This window comes from Amblyomma americanum, chromosome 5 (genome assembly GCF_052857255.1).
Source record: "Amblyomma americanum isolate KBUSLIRL-KWMA chromosome 5, ASM5285725v1, whole genome shotgun sequence".
Taxonomy (NCBI): Eukaryota; Metazoa; Arthropoda; class Arachnida; order Ixodida; family Ixodidae; genus Amblyomma; species Amblyomma americanum.
This window is the reverse complement of record NC_135501.1, coordinates 129549095-129570041: the sequence shown is the minus strand read 5'-3', so window position 1 is coordinate 129570041 and position 20947 is coordinate 129549095. Positions and strand designations below refer to the sequence as shown.

The 20947-nt window shown below is 45.2% G+C and overlaps 1 protein-coding gene across 1 annotated transcript in view; it reads right to left on the bottom strand.

Moving 5' to 3' along the window:
* The window catches only part of LOC144134185 (uncharacterized), a 74609-nt gene that overhangs the window by 23045 nt on the left and 30617 nt on the right, over positions 1-20947 (bottom strand). The window contains exons 5-9 of the mRNA XM_077667144.1: positions 19543-19705; positions 9792-9849; positions 7342-7601; positions 2957-3088; positions 770-989 (exon numbers count right to left, since the gene is read on the bottom strand). Coding sequence (XP_077523270.1) covers positions 770-989; positions 2957-3088; positions 7342-7601; positions 9792-9849; positions 19543-19705 — 833 coding nt within the window. The remainder of the gene's footprint in view (positions 1-769; positions 990-2956; positions 3089-7341; positions 7602-9791; positions 9850-19542; positions 19706-20947) is intronic.

Genomic DNA, 20947 nt, shown 5'->3' with positions numbered 1-20947 from the left:
AGAAGCCCTTGTTTGCAGAGGTTTCCCGTATACTCAACATTGTCTCAACCCGTCACCTAAGTAATAAACACAAATTGCTGATCGATATCGAAAGAAGACGCACGCAAATGCAGAACTTCATGAGTGTCAGGCGTACTTTATTTGGCGATTTAAGTTAGCTGATATGTTGAATATTTTTTTAAAGAAAGATCACATACTCCAAATTCCGTCTTCTTTTAGCCTTACTACGACCAAAATTTTATATTCTTAACGAATAAAATGAAGAAATGCACGCTAATCTACGTTCCCAAGGACATTAAATTAAGATGAAAATAAACTTTTTTAGCCACTACCCGTGCAGTGTTCCTGGGGAATTCGGCTTCTTTCTCCTTACGGCATGTTCACAAACCATTCCTTGGCTATCTGAAAATATTCAGCTTTTTCGGATGAAATATTCAGCACACGTAAGCCTTGGTCAACCTTTGACTGATCAGGAGCAGATATACATCCCTGAAAAACAACGCGCCGAACGAACGAGCACCTAACACCTAACAAGCACACAGCGGTCGTTGTACCCCGAACAGTACAGGTAATTGACCCAATATTGGCAGGGGTGGTTTTACAAGGGTCCTTTGAAGGCGCGGCCTTTGCCAATACATTTTCAATATTGGGCCGATTTCCTGTGCTGCTCGGGACAGACAGCGTTCCTCATCCTCTTGTGAGGCAATTTTTATTGCGACGTACTGAAGAAGCCAAACCGACTAGTTTCAGCATGCCAGATGGTGCTCACCCTGTGGACATTGAGGTGCCGAAGGTGGTCTTGGTGTACTTTCTCGCTGCCGACTTCAGCATGCTGAAGGCGTGGCCTCCGTCCTTAGAAGCGATGGCGTTTTTGTCGCTGTCGTATTCCACGTCTGTGTAGAACACGACGTCACACAGCCCATCCGAGGGAACCATTGCTCTCTTCACGCCAAGGTCCCCGAATGTACACGCAAGCAACTTGGGCGAGCCTGCAAGACCGCCCCGTGCAGTTTGCATGCGCAAAGCTTTATTTGAGCGGGTGCAGGTTGCTCTTGCATATTTAGCTTCTTCCAATATCAAAGCGAAAAGCGGCGCGAAACTACCTCTGGAAAGCATCAAATCTGGTTCGCCTTAGAAAGAGAACAGAAAGTGTGGTGTTTGCCTGACTCACTTTGGGACGTTAAACCCACAAAAAACCAAAAAACAAAACCAGATTAGGTGATCTAGCTGTTGCTGTGGTAAGTTTTACAAAGACATTCCAGAAGTTAAAAAAACAACAGACGTAAGCCAAAATTGTTTCCTGGAATTCGGCTCTAACCGAAAAAGGTCCGTATTCTTCAGATCCACTCCGCAGTTTTCGAGCCAGTACTCTTCTGTACAGCACTCGCTGTAAAACACACAAGTACGACAAGCCTGCCCAGAGGTTGTACTTGAACGCTTCCTCATAGGAAAATTCCTGCTAGTAAACATGGTGCGGCGCCATATACTTCAGCCTGAGCTGATCTCAAGAAGAGCATGTTAGGCTAAATATGTGTGGCCTAATGCAGTTTGTTTGTGCATGAAGGGTGAACGCAGTAAAAATGATTTTCATGCTTATTGCCTCCCTAAACAGTGAACTGTAATTTATATATGAAGCTCTGTCCTCATCACAGCAGGAAAACGTTGTTGCTCGTGTTCGCTGCACGTGAGTGTAACAACCTTCAAATCCCCTCGGACTGCACTACCAGCTGCAAATTAAACGCAAGACAGCTGAAACGCGAAGATATCTTTGCTGGAGGACGCTCAGTACTTGCGCACGTTAATTTTACTTCTTAGGCGCGAAGACTGTCGTTAAGAAGTGTTATTCAAGCGAGCTTGTATTCCCACTCCAGGAGCTAAAACGCCGATGTCTCAATGTTGGTGTGTTATTACTCTTGACTGTGTTGATTTGTTGCCAACAGTACATACAGTACAACAAGTTTATTCGCGAACGAATGGGGTTGGCTTCTCTAGGAAGAAATGATTGCCAAAAAATGGGTCTTTGAGTACACCTCATGAAACGAAAAAACATTTCAGTCGCTTGCGCACTGGGTACAGCATGCATGACCACTACTGCCACTGAGCTAATTTTTCAAGGCTACTGAACTGCCATGGAGCATATACAATCTGCCTCTGTTTCGCCTGTTAATAATTCTGGGCATTTGAAACTGAGGACAATGTGCACTTCATCATGGTTTTCAGTTTGGGATAGCGTCGGTAAAACGGGCATGTGGGTATTGTAGGCCACGTAGTTGGCGAAAAAAGCAAGAGTGGGAGGGCGCAATACAGGTATCGCTATTACCAAACAGCTATCGGGAGAGAGAAAAGTAAGGCACGTTTTTTACGGCAAACATCTCTCAACGCAATCTCTTCACGGGGCCCCGAATTTCTCGAGGTGGGCGCGCTTGCATACATCACTTTTTCCGTATGAATCCACTCTACCGCGAAACAAAGTGCAATAGTGTACTATGATGTGCGACAAACAGCATCTCTGGTTCGCATCAGGGAATGCCAAACAAGAAAGGAAAGAACAGTCGTCTCGAGAAAAATACTAACAGTTTGGTATTCCAATTAGTGGCAGAAAATAAGAGAGCCGTTGTCAAAGGATGCAGACCGTGACAGGGAATATAGCTTCTCCTGAATAGTAGCTTACAACGGGACATCATATGACTGAAGTCAAAAAGTCATTTTTGAGCATTTTATTTTTTGGACCAGGAATCTGGATAGTACCCTGGTCGGTAGCGCGCGAATGGAAGAAGAGCGCTTGCTCTAAGCAACCGTCGTGAGCGGCAGCCTCGTTTCTGGCACAATGTAGAAGTAATCATTCCTCGTCCGCTTGGGGTAAGCAGGTTTAATTTCCCTTGGCATCGCTGATCTTAGGCTCAAAAAGAAGAAGAGTCGTACAGCTCGTACAGAATGTGCTCAGTTTTCTTCGTACCAGATTCGGCCTTGAAGCTCAGATTTCCCACACGCGCCCGTCGCTTCACGGATTGCCGGCGTCGGCTGCTGTCGCTGAAGGAGCCCGGCACTGCGAGGGCGGCTGCGGCGGCCATGTCTACAACGGAGTGTGCTTCAGTATGAAAAACAAATAAAATAGGCTTAAAATTGCGCAATGTAAAACATGATGCTTGATTTCTTGCATAATGATGGAGGGTGTAAACCTTATCGGCAGCTCAGCCAGAGTACCCGGGTTCGAACCCGACCGCGGCGGCCGCATCTCGACGGAGGCGAAACGCAAAGGTCGCCCGTGTGCAGTGCGACGTCAGGGCACGTTAAATATTCGCAAGGTGGTCGAAATTACTCAGGAGCCTTGCATTTGGGCATCTCTTTGTTCTTTCACGCCCACCTTCCTCCCTTCCCTCACGGCGCAGCTGAGGACAGTTGAGGCGCAGTTTTCCGCCACGAAGTGAGACGGTTACTATACCATTTATTTCCTATAAAACATTATTACTTTTTATTTAGCACACGTTCACTCCTGTAAATCATGACAAACGAAACTTCGGCGGAAGAAAGTCGGGTTACCTTTCTTTCTGCACGGCCTGATATCCATTTCTCAGTAAGCGGCCGAAGTTTGCTTTGTGGAAATCTTAACATTATATACAAAAACTAAGTTGTATTCCATCTTAAAAAGAATAGAAGATCATCTAACAAATGAAATTTCTTATAAATGAACTGATCCACTGTTTGTGCTGCCAGATACTGACATTTTCTGGTATGTTCCCTTCCAGCCACCAAGAATGCATTTAAATATTTTGCTTAGGAGAGCAGTAAGCTGGACTAGTTGGTTGACATGCGTACTGAAGAAGTTGGTGCGGTCGCGTGATATAGTGCTCCTCTTTGTCTATCTACGCATGTCCTCGTTTTTTGCGTGCCAACTTCTGTATTCAGTTTAAATATGTTGCGCCGAGCAATGAAGGATTCGGGTGACTGAAACACACGTGCGGTCCTCAAAAATGCTATACAGTAATTTGTAGCCCTAATCAAAAAGTAATTTTTATGCCAACTTGTGTTGGTTTAGGTTCACTCTGCATTTCCATTGTTTCTTTATCACATAAACACTGTTTATCTTATTCAGTATCTCATAATCTCTTGATACAGGGATTAAAAGTACTGTAAAAAAAATAATCGCTTGGTTTATGGTTTCTTGTGGTTTGACGCACAAGGCGACTCAGGCTATGGGGGACGCCGTAAGGAAGGACTGCGGAAATTTCGATCACATGGTGTTTTTTTAACGTGCAGTTACATCGCAGATTACACAGGCCTCTATAATTTTCCCTCTATCGTAATTCGACAGCCGTGGTCAGGATTGCACCCGCATCATTCAGGTCAGCAGCCGAGGAACATAACCTTCAAGCCACCGCGGCGCCACTCTAAATAAATTAATAATCTCAGCATCATCCGCGCAGGTGGTCCCCTTTCGCTTTAAGATAAGTCTGCATGGCTTTCCCCAAAGTCCTGTACTTGAAGAGAAAAAAAAATGGTGGTGGTTTAGCTTTGGTTAAACCTGTAGCGACGCGACGGCCTAATGAAACTTGGCCACGTGACCAACCACGTGACGACTCACGTAATCATCCACGGCGCGAGGCCGCCGGCAGCTGCTCCGCACCACGTGACCAACAAAGTGACAGCGTGGTGGCACCGCCACGCTGAATGCTGGAAATGCTACCGCAATATAGCTATCGCTGCGAAATCATACCCCTGAACAAAACCCCTTACAGCACCCTACAGGGCCGACCAAAGAACGGAACTCCCTCTATCGTTCTGCTAGGGCATCTATGTCCTTCGAATATCCAGAAATATGCATCCTACATATAAAGCGTTACGAAAAAGCGCCAGAGCCGCAAGCCTGCGCAATAAATGGGAAGGCCGCCCGGACACGCTCTACGTGGATGCAGCCAGTCCAATCCAAGGTCGGATAACCATCGCGATAACTAATCCCGAAGGCAAACTAATCAATTGCGCGTCAGTACGCCTGTCCGAGCTTACTAACAAAGAGGACACAGCTATCGCGCTTACGGGAGCTACCAACCCAAACGCCAGTGTACTCACAAGTTCCCAAATTTCGCGCAGAAATATAAAAACTGCACTAATCACTCACTTAGACTTCAAACTCCTAGGAAAGCATCCTGCTGATCAAGCCTCAATAATATAAGTTCCTGGAGACATGCAACTAACGGGAGGGAATGATGCCGCTCACCGGCACGACCGAGCTGTCTTACATCGGGGTTCTTCTTTAGCCCACGTTGCAAATGAACACGTTACATACCTTATAATCAGCTATGCCAAAAACCAACAGGGCTACTGACAGGTGGGATATGTATACCCTGCACGTCACAAAACTGTAGACAATATGGAAGATCGGACCCTTCGCCGATTACAGGAAGACGCTACAAATTAGTGTTCCCACATAATGGCGAAAAAACTACGGATTTTACATGATATTGGCATATCATTTCAATCGCTCTATTGAGAGGCTTCCTAATCTCTATTTGGAGCAATGGGAGATCATTCGCCAAAGCGAGAACCAAAGCAGCAACGAGGACTCGTCCGCAGGGTCCGCACTGCTGCGCACGCCAATGGGCTGCCGGAATAGCTGACCACATAAACTGAGACTTGTCATGCGTTCACTAAAGTTTTCATACATAAATATATAAATAAAGCGAACTCAAATATAATTATTTCATTCACAGTTTTTAGTTCAACGGCTGTAAGTAATTTCAACCTGGTCGCAAATCATCAATTCTCTCACTGCTAAAAATACGCTGTATCGAAAGCAGTCTCCGGAGGGCGGTTGTGCGAAAGTCGTTTAGGGAAACCTTTTATTGCATCGAAATCTGCGAAAACACAGTCACCGCGTGCTCTCTTACTCTCGTTTTCTTGGCTTCAGCTATTCAAAGTCCCGTCGGCAAGGGAAGCAAAGGGGCATGAAGCAGGGGAGGAGCAGAAAAAGTAAAGTCTGGAGGAGGACGATAGTCGTGGTTAGTGGTTTCTGTGGAAAGGAAATGGTGCAGTAACTGTCTCACTACCCGGCGAACACCTCAACTACGCCTTAAGTGAAGGGAGGACGAAAGTAGAAAGGAATGACTTAGTGGGGGGCTCCGGAATATTGCAATAATTTCTACCACCCGGGTACCTTTAACGTACACTTACACCGCACAACACACGGCAATATTTGCGTTTTGCCTCCACCGAAGCGCGGCGGCCGAGTTGCCATGGAGGAGGAACGCAAAAGTACCCGTAAAGTGGTTACACACACGCGCAAGCGTTTCATTGACGCGGCGCTAGCTATCCACCGAGGACGAGCTCCGGTGACACTATGAGTGACTAAAAAATAAATAGCCCTCGGCAGGTTCGCCTTCTATTCCTCTAGTGAATCACTGCAAAAAAAAAGAATCAATGTTACAATGTCTCTCTCTGATGAAAAGATCGGCCTCATTTAGCCTACAATTTCTTGTTGTTATTAACTTTTGCAGCGATATCTGTTAAACGCCTGTTCATGGGCTTCACGTCGTTGTAGTCTGTCGTAGCCTGTCGTAGACATCTGACTAACCATTGGGTGCAATGTCAGGGACACCACTCGGAAGGTAGTTCCCGTGCAAAGACGAAGGCATGGCGTGAACGGAGCAATGCGCGAACAGTGGGTGGTTACCACACGAATCATCCGTGCAAAGAGCAAGGTGTCGAGAAAGGGGAAGAGTTTCAGCCGGAAGATGGTCGCCCTGGAAGGAGTATGGAATGTCGATAATGTAAGAAGGTGCAACCAATCGGCGGCTGTCACGGAAACCATGTGGAGGCTTTATGGCGAGAGCATAGGAAGCAGTAACCAGAAGATGGTGACAACCGTAACTGTCCAGGAAGGGGGTTACCATGGAAGGAGGAGGATAGAGAGGAAGCTGAGAAATCCCCAACCGGAGTATGACTACTGTGGAAGAGGAAAGTATCGAGACAGCGTGAGGACGTGTAAACGGCACGTGGTTGCCACCACAGGTTGCCACCAACCTATCGGAGTCTGGCTACTCAAGAGGGGGAAGTAGAGTGGCCGTAGAAGGAGGCTACGGCGACAGCAGGAATTACGGCATGAGTGTAGGAAAAAGGAAGTGGCAGATAAAATTAAGGCCAGCACTAAGGCTGAGTGAAGAAGAGCGCTCGCACTAAGCAACGGTAATGGACGGCCGCATCATTTCAGGAAAGATTAACCGCTGGTCGTTCCTTGTACACTTGAAGTAAGCACGTTTATTTGTCCCGGGCACTGTAGATCTTAGGCTCAAAAAGAGGACGGCTTGTTCGCTAGTTTTTCGGATAGCGGGTGCAGAAAATGCTCACTTGTTTTCGCACCAGATTTGGCCTTATGGCTCAGGTTTCCCAAAAGTGCTCGTCGATGCACGGCTCGTCGGCGCTGACTGCTGCTGTCATTGAAGTAGACAGGCACCGTCATGGCGTCTGCGGAGGGCAGCTCCAAGTGTCCGAGGTCTGCTTCGGCGTTGTAGCAATAGGCTGAGAACCAGTTGTACTGGTCCCAGGTTTTGCCTTCGGGCAGACTGAGCTCGAAGTCCACGCCGTGTAATTCATGAAGCTCCTCCTCACTGCACAGCAACGGTGCCAGCCGCACTAAGACCACTAAAATGCTCAGACCAAGGTGGCAGTACGTAAGGACATAGACTATATTGGGACTAAAAAAATAAATAAGAAATAAAAAATGCGTCCCGGCCCGCATGCAGTACGAAGAATAGAGGGCAAGGTGTAAGTACCTAGCAAAGCTACCGAGGAAGAGGCGATCAGTAAGCCAGTAGCGCTACATCTCTGTTCTCTTTTTCAGACCTGGCCACAGGCCGTAGCCTTTCATATGCGCGGGATCCTTGAGCGAAGCCACATTTCAGTGTAAATTATGAAGGCAGTGTTAGAGTACGCGCGTGCACATGAAGACACCTCATTGCACCCAGCCAAGAGATACACCCACTCAGCTCTTTGGCGAAGGAACCGCTAAGTGGCGTTAGCTCTTTCGTTACAGGGTGGTTGACTTAGTCTCGTCTGAAAATTACGTGCAGTTACACTGACGCGGAGAGCATAAAATGAAGGTACATGAATTCACTCTCTTACGGTATGCATTTCAAACAAAATATTGGACAGCGATGTGAAAGCATATTTTTGTAACGCGGATTTTAATAGAAATTCTGGTTAATACTAAGAATAGAAGCTTATAACATAAAAAGCAAAAAATTAATGACAAATTTTGAAAGCTGCAAAAATTTTCCCCTTTTGTGCATAAAAATGGTGTGCTACATGAGGTGACGCATAGCAGGGGGTGGTGGCGGGCGGCACCAAACCAAGAATTTTCCTTATTGTTTTGAAGACTTCCACCAGCGCACCGCCTGTGGTAGTGTGATCAGGAGGAGCGTTAAATTCTGTCTTTATTCGGCCAGCGTGTGCTGAGCGCAGCAAACATCACTTTACTACTTCTCACCGCTAAGCTGGTAATGATAGATGGCCTGCTGTTTGAATGTCAATGTTGAATGCGATTTTGTAAGCAGACCTAGTCACTAGCCCGAGAACCCGAGCCCACTTCGTCTTCTTTGAGGCTCAGGATGGAGGCTGGAAGTGTCCTGGCATGTAGCATCAATCATCCTCCGCATAACTTCTGCCATTGGCTACGCTGGAGAGCAGGCTGTCACAACGCGATGCAGAAATTGTGCACACCGACGGAGTGAGGTGTTATTCTAACGAACATTACGATTAATACAAAGTAAATACATTTGGCGCAGAGAACTCTGTAATGGAATGCAAGTCATCTCACAGTATAACCGACATCCGGGGGGAGGGGGGAAGTAAGGATTAAAGAAGCCGAGAGGAATGTGGAAGTGGTTTCTAAAGCATACAGGGTGTAAAGCATGCGCAGTAAGCGGACAACTTTACGATTTGGACCTGCGACGGCTCAGTTGAGAACATGCAGGAAAGGCTAGAATGTGCGGAGGATAACATGCATGCTTACGATAAAATTTGGAGGGGACACTGCTTAAGGGTATGACATGGCACGGCCGCTCGATCGAACGGCCGTGGACATGGTATGACATGGTAGCTCTGCCTTAAGGGTATGACATGGTAGTGTAATGGCTTAATGCCCTTATATGCACAATTGGTCATTCTCTACTTCAAATGCATAGATCCCTAGGAGACCTCATACCACTGCAGTTCAGTGGTGCAATGATCAGGCGATCCGCCACTGCACTGCAACGGCAGCGGCTACCATTAGGTGCTTTATGCGAGCCAAGTTGCTCTACCATCGGAATATGGTATTCCGTCAAATATTCTTTGACCCATTAAAATTTACCACTGCAAAATTTGACACGAGTTCTGACCTTATGACCGAGTAAGGCACTTATTGATGTCGGCGACGCCGAATGTCATCTGTGTTTTGGGAGCACGTTCGCCCAATAAATCGTTTTGGTTCTACGCCATCCTTGTTTTTTGCCAGCCGCAAGGTGACCAACCTTGTCGTTAAAGCTGCGTGACATCAACAGGAGAAGGCGTCACCAGTGTTCTTGTTGCAACACCAACCGTGAGACTAACGAGTTCATCAATCAACTGCGCACATCTGCTAGACGACAGTGTACCAGACACAGTCACATGGATTTCACGGACATCATCACAAAGCACGCGAGAACAGATACAACCAGAGCCCAGTCTGAACGCAGAAGAAATGAGCGCATTCCCGGGTCGGCACATCCTGAAATCCCGCGTCGCGACACTGCTTCATGATAAGCGTCATGTGTACTTACTCTATCTTAATGGCGTTCTTCTTAAGGATTTTTTCCGTTCCGACCGAGAAGAATGTCGCTGCCACATGCGAGAGAAGAATATAAGTTTAGTCCACCTAATGAAAGCAAAAAATTAGAGAGATTATTTACGACATTCAATTCAGTACGAAAGCAGGGGCTTTTTATGGGCAAAGACTGTTTTTACTGGCTTTAGATACATGAAATGACCGAACATAGGCAGACTTATGAGGACTGATTCAATTTTCTTTCGTTTTTAGCGGACACGCAAGCGACAATTTTGCTGAGACGGAACCACCCCTTAGCAAAAACTAATCCATTTGGAATATACTTCAGGATATTTGTAATGTATTCTAAACATATGTTGTATTCAAGAATGAACGAAAAATATTCCGGAAATATGTTCCTGAAATTTTATGCTTGGTATTGAAAATAAATTCTTAAAATTTTCGAAAAATGCGTCACACAAAGCATGTTTCGAGCACGTTTCAAATACATGAAAAAAATATGAATGCGGTTTTAGCATCTTGCCAATATATTAAAAGTGTATTTTCGTAAATATATAATTAATTCGTCTCAAGTATACCTCAATTAAAGCATGTTTCGAGCACGCTTCAAGCGTGTGAAAAATATGTATGCGGTTTTATCATCCTGTCAATGTATTAAAAGTGTACTTTTCTAAATATTAAATTAATTCGCCTGAAGTATACTCCAATTTTAACAAACAGGCAGTCCTTTTAATCATATTTGAAGCGCACTTAGCTGCCGTAGAACAATCCAGTGCCCGAAATCGCGTTTCGGGCATTGACCGTTGCGTGTTGGCTATGTATTGAACGTGTACTTTTGCCGATATGACATTAATTCGTCCAAATTATACTTCAATTCTAACGAATCAGCTGTCCGCTAGAAAGTATTTGGAGCACACTTCAAGCTGCCGTTGAACAGTTAGTGCTCGAAATCGTGTTTCGGGAAATGAAATTTTGGCACTGAGTTTAAAGTGTACTTTCGTAAATAGAAAATTACTTCGTGCATAGTATAGTTCAATCCTAAAAATTTGTAGCCCGCGTCAGAATATTTGCAGCACACTTCAAGCTGCCGTGGAACAACCTCGTGCTCGAAATCACTTTTCCGGAAACAGTGAAAACTCTCCCTTTTCTGTCGTTCATTTGTTTAAGCTAACTTCTAGCAGAAAGGCAATCACCACTTATCTAAATTGCGCGTGGACAGCGTGATAGCATTATACCGGCAATGACGTCATGCGCGCCTCCGGACCCGAACATGCCAGCGAAAAGGACCCCAACTTGCAAGACCAACCGGCTCCCATAGACGCCCATGTATTTGTTGGTTGACAGTTCGACTGCTGACCGATGCCTAAAGCACATCACGACTAACAGTTCGGTTATAGGTAGACCACAGATTCGAATGCGACCACTCCGACGATTGTGCGACAATTTGGGGCCCCACAATCTTTGCACAAAAAGCGCCTAACCGGGCAAGATAATGTGTCTCCTCTCGGGCGGTATATATAAGCCAAGCCAAGTATCACACTTGTCGGAGTTCCTGTTTAATAATAATAATAATAATAATAATAATTGGTTTTTGGGGAAAGGAAATGGCGCAGTATCTGTCTCATATATCGTTAGACACCTGAACCGCGCCGTTAGGGAAGGGATAAGGGAGGGAGTGAAAGAAGAAAGGAAGAAATGGGTGCCGTAGTGGAGGGCTCCGGAATAATTTCGACCACCTGGGGATCTTTAACGTGCACTGACATCGCACAGCACACGGGCGCCTTAGCGTTTTTCCTCCATAAAAACACAGCCGCCGCGGTCGGGTTCGAACCCGGGAACTCCGGATCAGTAGTCGAGCACCCTAACCACTGAGCCACCGCGGCGGGTAGAGTTCCTGTTTGCTGATGTCCCTTTCCTTCGGCATTTCCTTGTGCGGAGACGTCATTCCCGTTCAGGCCCTGTCACGTGACCTTGAATTGTCACTGGCTTCTTTATGACAAGGTGTTTTCTCTGGGATTGTATGTCTCTTCATGTTTATAGCCAGTTCAGTCATGACTTCTGATGTTCGCAACATTGATCAGTATGAACCGGTGAATCCGACTAGTACACGTTTATAAGTTCAGCCGAAGTGCATATTTTTAATATAATAATTGTGTATTTTACTGTGTTTTTAATGTAATGTAATGTATTTGATGTATATTTTAGAACATTTTCATGTTTTAATGTATATTTTAGCACATTTCTAATGTATAATAAGCATGCTATGCGGACAGAAAATGCATTATTATTATTAATATTATTATTATTATTATTATTATTATTATTATTATTATTATTATTATTATTATTATTATTATTATTATTATTAACAATGCTCATAATTTTTTCTAGCATACTTAGAAAGCCTTTTTTCGCTAAGGGACCGGGTTAATTCTGCGTCGAATACGACGATCAGCGGGAAGTGCCGTGCGTTGGGCACACGCACGCAAGAAACGATTTTGCTTGGCTATGAAAGTCGTGGTTAGTGCTTTAGCACTAAGAACAATGTATGGAGGCACTGCTCATTTGCTTGTTTCCAATTAAAACGGCGCTTGGTTGTGGATGACTATACGCAACCCTCGAAGAAGAAAAAGCGTGTTAACAAAGTTGCTGGCGTGAAAGACATTTGGGATGCTCAAGCTCCCGAACAATGTGAGCTGCAACGCCGGGACTAGACGATGTGGAAGCAGAAAAGTAATTAAATTCCTCCATCAGCCCGGTTCTGTCCCATTCTGGACGAAAGCCCCTTCCACTAATCTTTACTAAATCCTTTCCTGCTCCAGCTATTGTCCGCTTATTCTCAGCGAACTCTTCTCCCACTCCCCACTTTATCGACATCCCGTCTCTCTCCCAATTCCTTATATCTCCGTAGAATAAAGCTATAAAGCGAAAATTATATCTCGATAGGAGGACTACTGTGTTGTACTGTAGAAGTAATGTGTTGTCCTGCAGAGTAGACGCACCGCATCCCCTTTCGCTTCAGCTATATCGCCGACAACATGGGACTAATGCAGCGTCCACACTTCGCGGACGCAGCGTTTCGCATATTCGAAAATAAAGAAACCGTGCAGGCGGCATGGATTAGATGAACTCGGAAACTGCGTTTCCCTCGACCACGTAGTCCTTACGCTAATGTTGCCAGTCTCGTCATATATGTGCTTTTTAATGGTGCATTACGTCACTATCAGACCTCGTCCTTTGCTTCGAACGGATACAGAACTCCTCCTGTCTAGGAGGAGCACATGCAGCGCATTTACTCGCAACGCATATTTTCGACCTGCATGGGACACTTCCAACAATAACAGGGATCTACATCGGTCGTCCATCGAGCGCAAGCGACGCTCCCTCAAAATTGTCATTAGATGGTAATGATTCCTTTAAGGCTTTTTGCATGTACATTTCTACAACCTACGATATGGCAGTCACACAACTGCTAAATCATGCATTCCTTCCTGCGTGTTTTGAGCACGCACCGTGAAAATTCCGTTTTCCTGCTTTACCAAAACTTTGCGATTAGCCTCGCGTGCTGTTTCGCAGTGCTATTTGTCGCGTCCGCAGTGCTATTTCAACCGATGCTGCCTTGCATACGGAGCTAAGCATCAATTGGCATTAGCTCCTATTCTGGGTAAGCTTAAGTGAAGTAAATGTAGTGTCGAAACCGGAGGGCGGGGGGGGGGGGGGGGGGCATCTTAACCTGATCATGAAGCCTATCCTGTAGAAAACGTTCCTAAACTTTCCGTGTGCTCGTGGTATACTTTAGTGCAGCTTATGTCCGAACGTGTATCCAACCAACAACGGCGGAAGCAGAGCAGCCACCTTCCCGGTGCCTCAGACATCGCCACACTGTCACAACCCACGCCTTATTTTGGTACCGACAACCTAGCGGAAAACCGACCGCTTTTTTCACGCTTCACTATCTGAGATGCGACAGTAAAAAACAATGCTGCCCGGTATTCGAAGAAACAACAGTTTTGAAAAAATGCTATTATAAGTTGACACGCGCAAGCGTGGATCAGCCAAGATTGCTAAGCTTAAAGACGAATGCGTTAGCACGCCCTCTCTTTCCCTTTCGGACAAAGGGATTGCATTTCCTGCTGGTTTTATCTTTTTTTAACCAAGGTTTTATTGACACGTTTTGCATTCCCTTTCTATATTTTGTTTTTAGCCTTCCTAGAGTGTTCATATTCCATGTCATACGTCTTTGATCATTCTGTGTTTAGTTGTGTTGCAGCGTTAATGGTCCGCTGCCATTTTTGTATGCTTCGGGCTATGCGCCCGCATCTTTTTTGAGTTCAGTCATCCCCAACGCTCCTTAATGTCCTCATATTATCCTCGGTTTTTTTCATTACAGATATCATGTCTTGAATGCCTTTGAATTTTTCTTGTTTCTCTCGTTGCGTTCTTTCCTGAAAGAAAAAAAAAGAAAGTTTTGATGAAGTATCCTAGCTGTGTCAGCTACAGCCAATCATACTTGTATGTAATTTTTCACCTCCTCGGGTAAAGATCAGGCTTGGTTCTTCACCATATCGGCATAGAATCTTGTCCATTTAATCTGTTCGGTTCTTTGGTGTTACGCTTTTGCCTGCGACATTTTCCTTTCCCCTCGTATTCATATTTTTGTAACTCCGCTGGGCGTATTGTTCTCTGTGGATTGGCAATTTTCCGAAATTAAAGTTGAAGTCAGCGCTTGCCTGTCCTCGAGTCTTTTTCTGCTCTCTCGTGCTGCGGCGCGCTGCTGAGAACGATGCAACAACGACTATCCCGACAGATTCTCCCATTTAAGTCTTCATCTACGTTCTTATATTCGTTCTACCCTCGCGAATGCTCGGCAGTTGCGCTGTTTAGTCATTAAAGCGGACAACTTTTCGCTTGTTTTCATCCTTCATCCGTTCGTTATGAGCCTGTCATGTTTGGCGCCGGTAGCGCTGCCATCATGTCCGTGCAATGGAGCTTGCCGAGGGAACAAATAGAAACGCTCAGATATGTTGCCAACGGCAGTTTACGAACTCCCATATGAAGGTGCGAAAGAAGCCAAGGCTGCTGAAGGCTGCTGCACTGAAACCAGAGTACAGTGGCAATCGATATTGGTATCATTTTCACTTTGAGTGACAGGTAAGGCTTGCCAAGCAAGGGGTGGAGCGAGTGATATTATATCGCTACCGCACACCAGATAAAGACACGGAGCCCCAAAGGACAGCACATAAAACACGCGGAGCGCCAAAGGACGGCGAAAGCGCTGTCAGTACTGGCTGATGGCGGCCGGTTATCAAGCCGCGAAAGCAGCCATGGTGACCTTGGCCACGGCTCAGCCCGTAGAGCACAAATGGCCGAAACCACTGCCGCCGCGTCCTGCAGTCAATAGATCAATGTTTAGCCGAATTCGGCTACAGTCATTTATGAACAGGCCTAGGCTAGAGTACGCCATTGCTACAATGAATTTCTGGCTTGCACCAATTGATGGTGGTACTCACTACAATTTTTTGTAATATATAGGGCTTTGGTGGCCTCTATTCACGTTACGGCTGCTTTTATGGCCATCCTTTGCCGACCTGCTTACTGATCCTTGGTCAGTAGAGACTGCACAGTTGACCCTCCTGTGGCCACTTGGCAAGATTTTAGTGTATCTCCACATGCGCGTTCTCTGCCTCACTGTACAAAAGCATTCACCATCGATACCACACGCGGGAAAGTAGCGACCTTTAAGAAGCCAAAGCACCAGCGAATAGAGCTTATATGTAAACAAGAATGCATGAAAAAGTATTTGCGGGGTGAATTTTTGGGTGCATCTGGACATGCATAATCTACATATTGTTCTTCTGGATATCTTCCCGTTGCTTCTAATAATTTTCGAAAAATGTAAGCTTCTTTCGTTGCTTTTCCTAAGCATTCGAAACTACGTAGCCTGCTACGACCACCAGCGCCGGGTTTTTAACACGGCAAAATGGCTAGAAACAGACTGATAAAAAACGAATTAAAAGTGACAGCCAACAATTAACACGATAACAGAGCTAAAAAACAAAAGCAATATTACGGCTGAACTCTAAAACAATAAAGACAAAAACATGTGTAAAATGTGCCTGTAAAACCAAATCTAAAATGAATAAAACCAGATAGGAACGGAACATCTTTGCCCGAGAGTAGAAAAGAGGGCGCGCTGACGCATTCGTCTTTGAGCCCGAGAATCTTGCGGCTTCCACTATTTTGCGAGTAAGCTCATTGTGGCACTTCTCATAACATTTTTTTTTTCAAAAGCGGGGAGCATTGTTTCTTATGTCACATTTCCGGCAGTGAGATGGCAAGTTTGTGAAAGCAAAACATATGAAAGATGAACCTTGACTGGCACATTTCGGGCCCTTTACCTGACCGCACACTGTCAAAAAAGAAGCTGTCACGGTGTCGGTAGCTACAGACAGACACCTTTCTGTCGCCCCAAAGAATTGCTTACCAGTCACCCCACCAGCCCACCGCCAAAATGTATTCGCTGCGCAGCAAACACCGACTCTCTTCCACACGATATGATCATATGCGAGCATCCCCGGAAACGCCCATCCCTTAGCTAACTAGACTTTAATGAGAAGAGTGGGTTTCTCTAACAACTAAGTGAATACTAACCATATCTTCCTTAAATGACCTGTCCGACAAAACCTTTGCAATTCGCTTTATATGTACCACATCACACATGTCTACAACAGGAGCCATACGCTTGCGACGTCACTTCGCGTACTGTTCACCATCGCTCGCGATCTTAAGTGCGGCGCCGAGCGGTACCTTTCAAGGAGGGGGGGTCGCAACGGGCCGCTGCAGTAACCTACAAAGCCACCTAGACCACGTGGTCTTGTGGCGTCATCACGACTTACCCACCCGATTGTTAGGAAATTGACCGTTGTGCAAGGTGGCAGTTAAATCAATGACTGGTAACGAGAAGTTGCTCGCGGAGAGCAACCTTGGTCTCACTAGGCCCACAGTGGACAGCACCTGCCATCTCAGTGCAGTGGCTCATCGCTTAACCCTTTAGTGAGTGAATTTTTTTTCTGGCTAAAAAATTTATATTGAGCTTTATTTAGGCCGAAATGATCCATATCATGATCAGTTTTCAGAACTATCTGGTTGCTTAGCTTTAGCAAAATATTGTCGCTTAATATTAAACACGTGCTGTCAAGGGTACTTTTGATGAAAATATAAAACTGCGATTAAACACCCTGAACTGAACACGAGTTGCAATACACAACCGCAGAATGGTAATTTCTTTAGAGGAAAACATTTTTGGGATATCCATCCAAACTAGCCCCTGAGATGTACGACTGTAACGCTTCTGGAGCGTTTACACGTATCGCATTTCTTGCAGAGCACGTTGATCGCAACACCTGGGACCTGGCGGGGTGTCTTGAAGCGGATTACCATTTCTCGTCCAAGTCAAACCTAATCAGAGCGACAACTGCAGGCCGGCGTAAAGCGCATTTGCTTCCCTAGGCAAAAGGGCAAATAGTCTCTTTGTCTAGGCAGCTTTCAAAAGTATGCAGCGCCACCTAGGCGCCATGCGTTTGTTGCCTTGATGAGCGCTTTTATTTCAGAGTTTAAAGGGGCTGCTGGGTTTCTATGATCATGCATACCTTTCTGCGTTATCTAGGAATACGCTCACGCAAATGGTTCTTTCTTTCGGCACGCCATGTTTTCGCCTCTAAAATTTCTCATTTCCTTGGCCATCCATGGTCTTTCTCCTTTCTGTGCAGTCATCACGCACGTCCAATTCCTCTTTTAAATAAACATAATTTGGTTGCATCCGTCTGACGACTTTTTTGCATTTTAAGCGCTGCTTCCTGGCCTCTATTACTTCGCACTTCAAAAAGAGGTATAGCTTCATTACTGCTTTTTTTAGTCCTTTATACATCAAATCTGTCTTCAGCTTTCTTTGTCTCCCACGCTTTTTTCTGCCTTCACCAACAGAAGATCGTCTTCTTCGTCGTCTTCTCAAAGCACACTAGCACAGCTTTTGACACCACCTGCCGAACGGATATAGGCCGAGGAAAGAGACGAACACAGCGCACAGGACATAGGACCTAACTTTTCCTTCCGCCACAAAATCTGACAGTGTCCTATCACAGATTTAGTTTTAAACAGTAATTAATAAAGAATCTCTAGATTGCAGGCATTTTTATTCTGCAGCCGAAAGTATGAAACTGCAAAGAGTTACAAAATTAGTCATAACTGCATGCTTTGCCATGTGAGATACGCAAGTATATACTCCTCTCCCAGAGCAGTCTCAAGAAATAGCGAGCAGCAGATCCTCTCATCGAACGACTAAGTGCTATTTCATGGCCTAATATTTTTTTTTTAAAACTGTCTCCAGTTAAAACGCAGAGAAAAATTCCTGCATCTGCTGAATTTGCGCAACGAACGCTCAAGACTACCTCCGCACACTTTTAAAAGAGAATTACAAAACTAATCCTTCTCAAGGTCAAGTAACTGCGGGCGTGGCTTCCGAACAGCGCACACTGAAATAAAAAATCAGTAATAAATAATTTCTTGTTCTTAGCACAAGCAAAAAGCAGCGTATAATTATGATACACTATGCGATAAAGCGTGAGCCGCTGCACTACTCCGCCAGTTGTGGTATGAGGGCTCCCAGCGATCTATAAACATAAAGTAGAGTGACCAATTCCACGGACATGGGCATTAACCCATTAAACTGTAGCGTCGTACCCTTCAGGCAGAGCTTAACTGCGCCCTTCAGTTTTTTCCCCAGTAAACAGATTGTACGCGCAAGCCGTTCCTGACGCACCCGCGATGACATGAAATTCGGTGTTGGTGGTGGAAGTGCTTTTATCTATTATTTATTTAAAGATACTGAATGCCGATGTGTCCCAAGCAGGACAGGCATAGAGCATGCTAATTACAGACTTATTTAGATGTGTACGACAATACAACACAAAGCTGAATGAAAGGGAACAAAAAATCAGACAACCTAACCAAGTAAATGTGCTTCTAATGCCTGAATGAATTTATCAGTTTTAAAAAGTTATTTTGGAAGTAAATTCCAATCAGAGGTGGTTTCGGGGAAAAATCTATACGAGAATAAATTTCTTCTTGCAAATATTGGCTGCAGCTTGTGGCTCTTCAAATAAAAAAGGAAGCAAAAGTTATGTGCCAGCCGTTACAACTGCTAACTACTGTCTTGTGCGCCTAATTATGAGTGGCCAGAAAAGAAGGTAAAGAGAGAAGACATGGAGGCTAAACAGGCAGGCGTGATGGCGGGAAAGGATAGGGGAAAAAAAGATACCACGCATATTTCCAGAGTTGGCGGAAACATAAGAACAGGGAAATGATGCTAACTATCAAGCCTGGTTAACCCGGATAGTTAACTTTGTAACTAATACAGTCATGCGCCTGGATACGATTAGCAACAGCGATATAGGTTTTTGGCGTGTCAGACACGCAGTTACCCTCGGCGCTGTGGCTCAACAAATTTTAATCATATCACACCAAAAGACCAAATTGATTTTTTTTGTATAATAAGTCCAGTTCTTTTCATGCTGCGAGTGTCTGTAGAAGGAAGAACACTGCACACAATCCACGAACGCCGAAATGCAAAGAAGAAGCATACAAGTATCATGGTGTTAATCTATCCGTGCTTGCAGACAGGGAGATACGCTCTGAAAGATGACACATGAGCCCCTCCCTACATTTCAAAAAGCACGCTGAAGACTTACCGGGTGCCTGGCCGTCTATATTGAAGCCCTTGATTTGGATCCGTTTCGAGTCCAGAAGTGTGTTCCGTTCTGACTTCACATCATGATTGGGTTTCTTAAATTCGCCCAAGTCCATTTTAGCTGGCGGGTTGAAATTTTCGATCTTCACGACACCGTAAATTGTCTGCAATAAATAACATGTTTCGTATGACACTCACCGCCGCAAACGTTTGTTATTTACTCATCAATGCAGTCATACTTTTTCTTTTTTTTGAAAATGATAGCTTAAGGGCCCCATTTTAGAAAACAATATAGCGTCATCGGCGTTGGCCTGGCTGGCTGTAAGTAAATACCGGATTATTCGGCTGACGTGGAAGCTTGGCGCAACTGAATGGTGCAGTGGCGCCGGCATACGGCGGCCACCACAATTAAAATGCGCCTTGAAGAGCCCTGCGTTAAGAAATGGCCCGCGAGATGCGGCCAAGGCATCGTTAGAAACAAGAGAACCTCAGAGTAAAATATAACATTAAGCACGACTGAGAAAATTGAACTATAACAGGCGGAAAGCTAGCTTATTTCATTACCCATATAGATTCAGCATTGACTGACAGTTGAGGGAAATGACCAGGGAACTATACCAGTAAGCACGCAGGACACAAGGACGGATAAATAGAGCTTTAAGCGATAGGTAAACACGTAGAACGTAAAAGAGGATTAATGTAATGGAAAAGAAGCAGATTGTTGAACTAGAACGAAATTGGAAAAGCCCGCTGCGGTGGCTCAGTATTTAGCGCGCTCGGCTACTGATCCAGAGTAGCCGGCTTCCACAACCCGACCGCGGCGGCCGCGTTTCGATGGAGGCGAAACGCAATGGCGCCCGTGTGCTGTGCGATGTCAGTGCACGTTAAAAGTCCCCAGGTGGTCGAAACAATTCCGGAGCCCTCCACTGCTGCACCACATTCTTTTCTTCTTTTGCTTCCTCCTTTATCCCTTCCATTACGACGCGGTTCAGGTGTCCGAAATGTGAGACAGATACTGTGCTATTTCCTTTCCCCAAAAACCACTTTTCAATTTTCAGATCATAAAGGAATCATTCTGACGCCTCAGTAGGCAGTGCCCTTGTCTTTGAAGTTAGATCGTGGTGTCTTAGAGCGCGAAGCTAAAAAATAAAATTCAACCAATATGATGACACGTGTGCTGTGTGTGGGAAATCTGCAGAAACTATTGGACACCTTATACTCAAATATGGTGGTATCCATCCGGATGTCGCTACAGGCACACGTGAACGAATCTGCTGTCCAATTCAGCGAAAAGTGATAGGAAGATTGGCGGCTCAAAAGCAGAGGTGACATCATGTTAGAAGTGTAGGAATAAAAATTGGTTTAATGAAAATGCGAATTTGCAGTAAGATATAGTGCATCTTTAA